The sequence below is a fragment of the Pyrus communis genome, chromosome 12 (assembly GCF_041283825.1).
Source record: "Pyrus communis isolate YQ-2024b chromosome 12, ASM4128382v1, whole genome shotgun sequence".
NCBI classification, from domain to species: domain Eukaryota; kingdom Viridiplantae; phylum Streptophyta; class Magnoliopsida; order Rosales; family Rosaceae; genus Pyrus; species Pyrus communis.
In genome coordinates, this window is record NC_142576.1 from 20,839,893 (window position 1) to 20,850,713 (window position 10,821).

General features: G+C 40.3%; 1 protein-coding gene across 1 annotated transcript; it reads left to right on the plus strand.

Annotated features, from left to right (window-relative positions):
* The first annotated feature begins 7,624 nt into the window (after window positions 1–7,624).
* Window positions 7,625–9,827, plus strand: LOC137744526 (disease resistance RPP13-like protein 4). Its single transcript, XM_068484322.2, has one exon. It carries the CDS (start codon window positions 7,625–7,627, stop codon window positions 9,581–9,583), a length of 1,959 nt encoding a protein of 652 aa, XP_068340423.2. The 3' UTR covers window positions 9,584–9,827.
* The last annotated feature ends 994 nt before the right edge of the window (window positions 9,828–10,821 follow it).

The window sequence follows — 10,821 nt, forward strand, 5'->3', positions numbered from 1 at the left end:
TACTTATGTTGTAAATCATAAGCGTGGAGGTAGGAGATATGGTGTGTGTTAGTCTAATTGCACCATGTAGCAGTGGTACACGGATGGTCCCTTGGTATATCCGCGTTGGGGGATCATACATATTTCAGGGGTGATCATGCTTGGTATATTTGCATTGGGTGATCACTACCTGCACAATGAGATTATGCTATGGTTCTGCTTGGTATATTCGCACTGGGGGACCATACGTATTCTAGGAGTGATCATGCTCGGTATATCCGCGTTGGGTGATCACTACCGAGAGCTATATGATACAGTCCTGCTTGGTATATCCACCTTGGGGGACTGTTAGGGGTGATCATGCTTGGTATATCCGCATTGGGTGATCATTGCCTACGTTATTAGACTATGCATATGGTTCTACTTGGTACTTCTGCGTTGGGGGACTATATGCATTCTAGGAGTGATCATGCTTGGTATACCTGCGTTGAGTGATCACTACCTAGAGTTAGGATGTGGTCTTGCTTGGTATATCCATGTTGGGGGATCATACGTATTTCAGGGGTGATCATGCTTGGTATATCCGCGTTGGGTGATCACTACCTGCGTACTTGGTACATTCCAATAGGCGATTATATTTTGGGTTAGATTTCGTTGAGTGGTCTGGAATCCCTACTCTTACTCATTTCCATAAAGTTAGTTCAACCCTAGATTCGAGTGAGTGAGACTTGCTCATAGTAGGCGTTATGTTTATAAATTAGAATTATTATGTTATTACTTGGAATCCAGGCAGGGAATTATGTAGAATTCCTTTATTGAATTGCGTGCATTGATATGTGATCTTGTTGACTGATTAACGTAATTAAATGTTAATATTGTGCCTCCTTGATTCATGGACTTGGTTACTTGAAGTGATTGCGGAATGATATTGGATATGATTGTTATTAATACGATTGGATTAGTTGATCAATGTGACTAGAGGATACTATTGTGCTTAGTTGATTCTTTGATATATTACATGCTATGAATTGTGATATTATGTTAAAACATAGTGATTTATATAATGGATGAAATAGAAACCTTGATTGTCATGTGGATTCATTATGTAGCTTGAATCGAATAATTCATGCTTGTTAAGTCCAAATGATTGATTGAGGAATGTTATGCTTTTCTGCTTGAACGTACTGTGATAAACGTCGAAGTGTAGTGAATGATGAACTACAAATGGCTTGATCCCTATTTAGTGTACGTAGGCAGTCTAACGAGAAGGTTAGATGCAGCCATAAAGTATACGAAATCTGTTTGTTCAATCTCATCATTATAGTATGATACTACAAATCTCTAACAAATTATTACACAAATTAAGCAAATTATTGAAATGTCTCATATCGACCGTATCAATGACAAAAGAGGAGTTTAAATATCATAATCTCACTTCAACTAATACCGATGTCTTTTGTGATAAAACCCTACACTTGATTGTGCAGGTGATAATTACCAAGTTGGGGACAATATCAGTGTTGTTGGAAGTGGACAGTATGATCTGTCTCTCTGATAATTCTACATGGTATCAGAGCCAGGGAGCGGGCCTGTACTGTAATGCCACGTGATGGGTGGGTCACTTGGCCCCGCATGTAGGGTGAGTTCCCTTGGTTCTACGTGGTTGTCGATGTGTGGATCTTCCACATTTGACCCACTAATTGGGTCCCACATGAGGGGGAGGCATATTGAGATGTCCCACATCGACCGTATCAATGACAAAAGAAGAGTTTAAATACCATAATCTCACTCCAACTAATACCGAGACCTTTTGTGATAAAACCCCACACCTGAGGCCTTTTGTGATGAAACCTGACACCTGATGAATTGTGCATGTGGTAATTACCAAGTTAGGGATAATATCGATGTTGTTGGAAGTCCTCTGATAATTCTACACAAATTATACAAGAAAACAATATAGCTTAACTTTTTTTCATCACCATGTAAAAACCTCTAAGTCTAACAATCAGAAAATGACAGCCACAAGCACCAAATAAACACTTGAATTTTAACCATAAAAAAAGAAACAATCGTGCACAAAACAAGACTAATGAGATCACCCTGCTTAAATGTTTAATCTCTTTTGAGTAGTACTATTTATTTTTTTATTTTTTATTTTAAAGAATAATAAAAGATTAAGTGAGTCAATCTACCTATAAGGCTTGAACTACAACAATAAAAACCTTATTCTCTAAATCCGCAAGCGAAAAGAAAGAATCAAGACCCAGGATTGGCCCCTCCAATTCCTTTTCTTTTTTTTCCCTTTTTCTTTTTCCTTTTTTTTAGTTGGAATTGATCTTTGGCGTACAACCCAGATAATTTGGATTCCTCCTCCATTTTTCTAAAGTTTTTTGTACCTGGCGTATTGTCTGGGAAAAGAGACTTGTACTGCTGACGATTAGAAATTTCTATATAAAAGCACTGGTAAGCTAACCTTGTCAGCACAAACATTTTATTTTAATTATTTTCTTGCTTTTTCTGTATTGTTGCTATAAGCTTAGGATTTTGTTTGCTTTCTTGAAGCACGTCCATGTTGAAAGAATTTCTGATCTCAATTATAATACTTCAAAATCTCACACAGTTTCCAAGCCTTACGGGAAGGCTTTTATATGTACATCACAACAACATCTTTACATATTAAACTACTAGGTGACAGCATGCACACCCATGCCTCAGCACCATCTATACACCTTTACATATTAAACTACACACACATGCAGCAGCACCATCTGCTGTCTTCTGACAGCACACATGGGAAAAAGCTTTAGCAGTAACCAAGCACGCATGGGAATACTTCGGACAGCACACATGCACATGCATATTCCTTTCCCTGCTGTTCATGAGTCAGCAAATGCTTGCTGTGCTGTCTGTACAGTTTGGCCTGCTGTCCTTCTTCCAATACTGACTTCGTCTAACACCCCCCCCCCCCCCCCCCCGCAAGCTAACAGGTTGAGGAGCAACTGGAAGCTTGGACACCAACAAATTGAATCGAGACGAAGACAGACCTTTGGTAAATAAATCTGCAAGTTGATCTTGTGAACAAATATAATTAACCAACAGTTCACCACGAACCACTTTCTCCCTGACATAGTGATAATCAACCTCTAAATGTTTGGTTCTAGAATGGAACACTGGATTGGAAGCAAGAGCAATTGAAGACACATTGTCACACCATATTTGAGGTCGAGTAAGATGTAACTGCAAGTCCCGAAATAAAGACCTCAACCACGAAAGCTCAGCTGCGGTGTAGGCAAGTTGCCTATACTCGGCCTCAGCACTCGATCGAGAAACAGTTTTATGTTTTTTTGAACTCCATGAAACCAGATTTGAACCAAGATAAATACAGAACCCCCCAGTTGAATGCCGAGTATCCGGATTCCCAGCATAGTCCCCATCTGAAAAAGCAGAAAGATGGGTAGTACCTGGCTTGTAAAGGAGACCATGACTATGCGTCGTCTTCAAGTATCGTAGAATCCGTTTGACTGCCATCCAGTGAAGAATTGTTGGAGCATGCATAAACTGGCATACTTGGTTAACTGCATAAGATAAATCGGGACGAGTTATCGTTAAGTATTGTAGAGCACCGACAACACTACAATACATTTCTGGTTTATCAAACGGATCTCCAACATATGCACTGAGTTTTTGACCAGAAGACATGGGTGTAGAAATCGGTTTGGCATCAGTGAAATGTGTGCGTGACAATAAGTCAAGAGCATACTTGGATTGGCACAAATGCATTCGATTTCCATCGTACTTAACCTCTACACCCAAAAAATAATTAAGTAGTCCCAAATCCTTCATGGAAAACAAAGTACCCAGCTTTTGAATTAACTGAATGATGTGAGAAGAACTGTTGCCAGTAATCAGAATATCATCCACGTAGATGAGCAGGATAAGATACACCCCTTTTTGGTTGAACACAAACAAACTATAATCACAAGTTGATTCCTGAAAACCAAGTTGAAGCAGGAAATCTGAAAACCTCTGAAACCATGCCCTCGGAGCCTGTTTAAGACCGTAAATGCTCCGTTGAAGTTTACAAACATGATTGGGTAACTGTTGATCAACAAAACCCGACGGTTGACGCATGTAAACTTCTTCGTTCAAGAAACCATGCAGAAACGCATTTTGGACGTCAAGCTGCCTAACTTGCCAACCTTTGGAAACTGCAAGACTTAAAACAAGCCTAATGGTGCTGTGTTTAACCACAGGACTAAAAGTCTCATTATAATCCACACCAGCCTTCTGATGAAAACCATTTGCGACAAGGCGAGCCTTATAGCGCTCAATTGTTCCATCTGCATGTCTTTTCAATTTGAACACCCATTTATTTGGGAGCAAATTCATCTTTGGATGAAACGGGACCAAACTCCACGTGCCACATCGTTGTAGCGCATTAAATTCCTGTACCATGGCATTTCTCCATTCCTGAGACTTAACAGCTTGACTGAAACAAGTCGGTTCAATTGGAAACTGGTCAACAGTTACATGCAGAGCATATTTAGGGTTAGGTTTTTGGATGCCAGACTTTGATCGTGTAGTCATTCGATGGTCATTATTTTCTGACAGCACTTGTACTGATTCCATGGATACCACAGCTTGTTCATGTGAAGGTATGGGTGATGACAGAGGTAAGGCCGACACGGGTGTAGTAGAGGGTGGACTGGATGAGTCAATTGAAGGATTGGGGACAGGTTCAGACGGTGCAGTGGAGGGTAAGGAAAGAATTTCATTAGAAGGACAATTTTGACGGAGAGGAATAGCAGGTACATTAGGTGAGTGAGATAAAGGAGACGTGCTAATATCATCAAAATTAAATAATACCACGGAGAGTTAAATGTACCTGAATCGACGACATTTTCTGAGGTAGATGTGAGTCCCTTAAAAGGGAAAGAGTCCTCATCGAATAGGACATGGCGAGACAAGTAAATTCGTCTTGTGGACAATTCCAAACATTTTTAGCCTTGGTGATTCAGTGAATAACCTAAGAAAACACAAGCTTTTGATTTTGGTTGCAGTTTATGTTGTGTGTATGGGACTAACCATGGAAAACATCGACAACCAAACACTTTCAACATGTCATACTTTGGAACTCTTTTAAACAACTTCTCATAAGGTGACATATTGGATAAAAGTTTTGTTGGCATGCGATTTATCAGGTACGTAGCGGTAGAACAAGCGTCAAACCAAAACTGATTAGGAACGTGAGATTGAGAAAGCATAACTATACTGGTTTCAACAATATGGCGATGTTTCCTTTCTGCAAGTCCATTTTGTTCAGGATGTTTTGGGCAGGAAAAACGTTGTGAAATCCCACTGTCATAAAGAAACTGTTGAAAAGCACGACTTTTATATTCCCCCCCTTCATCACATTAAAAGGTTTTAATGGCAAGATTAAACATGTTCTCGACAGTGGCTTTAAATTTTACAAATATCTCAAAAACTTCACTTTTATTTTTCATGGGAAAAATCCAAGAATACCTAGAGTAGTCATCCACAAACAACACATAGTAACGAAAATTTTCATTAGAAATAACGGGAGAAGACCAGACATCAGAGTGCAAAAGTTCCAATGGAGACGTAGAAACAGACTCGGACAAATTGAAAGGTAACTTTTTACTCTTTCCTAAGGGACATGACTCACAAAAGCTTACATGAGGAGGACCATGAAGTGGTACTAGTTTATTGGAAATTAAAAACTTAATTATTGAGTTGGCAGGATGACCAAGTCTAGCATGCCATTTTTGCACTGAACACCGTACCCCTACCAAGGCTGACATTGAAGACTGGAACCGTCCACTGCCATTTGGAAATGGGTATAACCCATTCTCACATCTCCCTCGGAAAAGCGTCTTCCGAGTCTTGAGGTCCTTAACAAGAAAAAAATATGGGAAGATTAGCAGGTAGCAATTGTTGTCTAAAGTAAACCTATGAGCAGATATGATGTTTTGAGAAGCAGTTGGGCAGTGAAGAACATCATTCAAATCAAAAGAACAAGCTTTAGTATTTAGTTGTTGGAAACCAAAATGAGAAATAGTGATGCCAGAATCATTACCTACACCTCCAATAGTTTCATTACTAGTGTACTCTTTGGGATTAACCAAATTTTGAAGGTCGGGAGTGACATGTGCATTCGCACCACTGTCTAACAGCCAGGTACCATTGGATTGCTTGTTGAGAGTAATAGGCGAGGTAACATGGCTGTGAGTTTGTGAGCAGGAATCCGACCTTCATAAGCAGAATTCATCCTTTGGAAGCAATCAAGCGCAGGATGACCTAGTTTGCCACATATTTGGCAAATAATACGCTCACCAGAAAACGAGGATTTCTCACCATTAAACTGCTGGTTGCGCTGATTGGTGGGATTGCGGGGATTGTTGCCACGCTGATTTGACAGAGAAGCACGGGTGAAGGAAGACATTCCTCTTCCATTCCCACGCGATCGTCCACCGCCACGTCCTCTAGTGGCAACGAAGGCGTTGACAGGTGCAGGTTCAGCCAAGGAATTATTCTGATCCACCATTCGTCGTTCAGTTGTCAACAGAAGTGCCTCAAGGGTGGGATAGGTGATCGGGGTATCCCTAGCTTGAGCAGCACTTACTGTCATCTCAAATGCAGGTCCTAGATTGTTCAACACAATCTGCACGAGTTCATCATCACTGACCGATTGACCCGCGAGAGCAAGATTATCAGCAATCGCATTCATGCGATCCAGGTAATCCGCAACAGAAAGATTACCTTTCTTTGTCTGCAGCAACTCATTCCGCAGGAACAAAATTCTGTTCTGAGAAGTGGAGGCATACCTTTGCTCTAAAGCTTCCCAAGTGGCACGCGCAGTTCTCTTGCTTGCCACAGTAGCTAAAACAGACGCTGTCAAGGAGCCATTTATCCAACTCAAGATCATTTGATCTTGTTGAATCCACGCACTGTATGCAGGATTGACAGTGGTAGCACCAGGCAAGTTTTTTGGAGGGCACACCAAAGTACCATCAACATACCCCATCAGATCTCTACTTTTGAGAATTGGGAGAATTTGAGCCAACCACAGTGGGTAGTTGGTTCTGTCAAGCTTGATATTACACAATAGTGGAAAACGGATGAAACTGATTGGTGGTAGGTGGGTTGGTGGAAGAACTGACATTGTTTTCAGCCATTGAAGCGTGGAAAAAAAAACAAACAAACAGGATCTAGTCGTTAGACAATGAGAGGCTCAATACCATGAAAGAATTTCTGATCTCAATTATAATACTTCAAAATCTCACACAGTTTCCAAGCCTTACGGGAAGGCTTTTATATGTACATCACAACAACATCTTTACATATTAAACTACTAGGTGACAGCATGCACACCCATGCCTCAGCACCATCTATACACCTTTACATATTAAACTACACACACATGCAGCAGCACCATCTGCTGTCTTCTGACAGCACACATGGGAAAAAGCTTTAGCAGTAACCAAGCACGCATGGGAATACTTCGGACAGCACACATGCACATGCACATTCCTTTCCCTGCTGTTCATGAGTCAGCAAATGCTTGCTGTGCTGTCTGTACAGTTTGGCCTGCTGTCCTTCTTCCAATACTGACTTCGTCTAACACATGTCTACTCCCAATTCCTCTGAAAATCCCAATGAAATCTTGTCCCTCGAGAGAATCAGAGAAACCATCATTCCCTCTCTCCTTGCCCAATTCTCCTCGGCCATAGTCTACCTCTCCGCCAGCCACTTTGAAATGGCCAATCAATTTGAAAAATTACGCAAAGACCTCACTTACATCCAGCATGCATTTACAGGACTAAAGAACTTTGAGGAAAGCGCAAGTAATCTTTTCAAGATCCTCCAACAGGCTCAACACAGCCTCCGCCACCTATTGTATCAGCAGTCTACGCGATCCCACATCCTTGACTCACAAGCTAAGCAATTTCAGCCCAAACTGCAGGTGCTCAACGAGACCATCATCAAACTGAAACTCCTACTTCCATCCCCACATAAACTTTTGTTGAGTAAGGAAAAGTCTTTGTTGTCTACTGGCATTGAGTCCCATCATCCCAACAAAGTGCTTGACAAATTGTCTGGCTTACACTTCAGTAAGGTGTTTGAAGAAAGCCCGGCTTATAAAGAATTTCAGGTTGTTTATAACAGTCTTCGTGTTACTACGAAGCTCTGTTTGTTGTGTTTTGCCGTGTTTCCTGTGAATGAGGTTGTAAAGAAGAGGGTTTTGATACAATGGTGGGTTGGAGAAGGGTTTGTGAATCCTCCGGTTGGTGGCAAAGAGACGGTTCTGGAAATTGCTGATGGTATATTTGAAGAAATAACAAAGAAGGGCTGCGTTGAACCTGTTAATAAGAAACGGAGACCTTCCGTGGTGCATAGTTTTAAAATGAATCCTATTATTCGTTCTGCGGTGATTGTTTTTGCCAAAGAAGTGGGATTCTTTGGTTTTGACCATAAGGGGAACCCCACAACCGAATTTTCATGGTCTCGACGTGCGTGTTTGATGAATGGTTCTCAGCATCTGATGCAGGTAAGAGCTCATGGCGATCCAGAAAACCTGCAGACGATATTCAATGTCAATGAGTCCTATCCAGATTTTTCCAAAGTGGAGTGGTCCAAGTTGAGGAATGTGAATGTTCTTTATCTTGGAAGGTGGCACAACAGAGCTAAGCATCACATTGAAGTAGATGACACTGAATTCTTCCACGGGTTGCAGTATATGGTAAAGTTGATATTCTTCAGTCTACGAGGAATATCGAGGATCATGGAGCTTCCTGATTCTGTATGCAAGCTTGTTAGTTTGAGGATCTTGGATCTCAGTACCTGTCACAACTTAGAGGTACTTCCGGAAAGAATAGGCTTGCTTAAGAATCTCACACACTTGGATATGTCCGAGTGTTACTTGCTAGAGCATATGCCTAAGGGGATTGCCTTGCTCTCAGAACTTCAAGTTCTTAAAGGATTCATAATTCGCGAATATCATAAGAATGATACTCCATGTACTCTTCAGGATTTGTCAGCATTGCAGAAGTTGAGGAAATTGACAATCAGCACTAGCAGGGAAGATTTTCCCAGCAAACAAGAGCTAATTGATTTCCAACATCTTAAATCACTTCGAAAGCTGACAATAGTGTGGGGAGGGTTATCCATCCAAGCCAATGCTGCACCAGAGCTGGGAGGACCAACTGGGACCAAAACTCATATTCAGGAAAATCGAGAATATTTTGAGGAACTTGAGAAGATGGACCTTCAGTGCTATCCTAGGATGACAGCACCTAGCTGGTTGGTGCCCGGTAGGCCTAAGAGCCTAAAAAAGCTCTACGTTAGAGGAGGGCCGCTTCGAAATCTAGGTCATGCGGAGGAGAATGACAAGTGGACAGTTGAGATATTACGTCTGAAGTTCTTGAGTGAAGTAAAGATGGACTGGAATGAACTGCAGATGTCATTTCCACATTTAACATATGTGGAGAAATTTAGATGCCCTAGGCTCACTTTCTTCCCATGTGATGAGAGTGGAGTTTGGTTGAAACCGCGAAATGGAACAAATGAAATCATCTCGGCGTGAGTGTGATGCATTCAAACAGTTAAACTGAAGGTTCACTAGATTGGTTGAAGTATATCGTCAATTTTTTCCCCCTAATGCTATGCTCTCTTTTTGCCTTTTTCTTTGGAAAGTGAATTTAGTTCTGTTTATTGAAATTTAATGTTGCTCCAAAGTTGAATGTGGATTGTATTCAAGCTATTGAGAAATTACCTCTGTGTAAATATTGTCATGGGAATCTATAAAACTATAGACACTTTGATACTTACTCGTCTCTGCAAAGACGATTCATGTCACTTCGAGTTTACAAATATGCACTAGAAAGAGTGGACAATGTTTCAAACTTCTTTGGACTTCCATATTTTGTAGTCCAACTTAAAAAGAAACTGGAACCAGGGTTTCTGCTTTGATCCGCGGAGAAGAATGATTGAAGTAAAACTAATTGGATGTAAGAAAGGAGGGATGGAACCAGGGTTTCTGCTTTTTTCAGTTACTGTTGTTGTTTCCTACATATTCATGTTCTCGTGCATAACTTGGCATCTTTGTTTTTCTTCTGCAGAGTTGTTGCGATCAGCAAAGAATGGATTTGCAGATCTAATTTTAGCAGCTCTTACGATTCGATAGTGCTGTCAACTTCTTCTGGCATTGTGGAACAGGAATAAACCGAGGAATTACTTGGCAATGCAGACAAGTGAGTGACGAGGCTGCCAAAGGTGCTTATAAAATCTTGCCAAACAAAAGCCAAAGGTGATTTACCTGTACAATTATTTAGATGATGCATTCCTTTTCATACCGCTGTTATCATCTAAGTTGCACGGACACGGATACGATGACACGCGACTCGATGACACAACAAATCTCAAAAAATAGAACACGGACACGACTAAGGGTATGGCAATAAAATATAATAAAATTATAATAAATGTTACGTATATTAAAAATAATACTTCAAATTTATAATTAAACATGAATATATAAAAATCTGTAATAAATAAAGATTCCTGTGATAAAGCCTCTAAATGAAATATGCTTACCTCTACGTTTAACTAAGCATATACCCTCCATGGAGAGAGAAACAAATAAACGGAACAAAAAAATAATAACATCATTTATATTTATCTTTACTAATCTTTACTAATTAATAAAACATTCATTGTCAACCAAAAATTTGTAAAATTACCATTTTAACCCTCTAATTAATACAGAACATGAATAAGAAATATGGGACATAAATGTAATTTCACACAACCAAATTTTGCTAT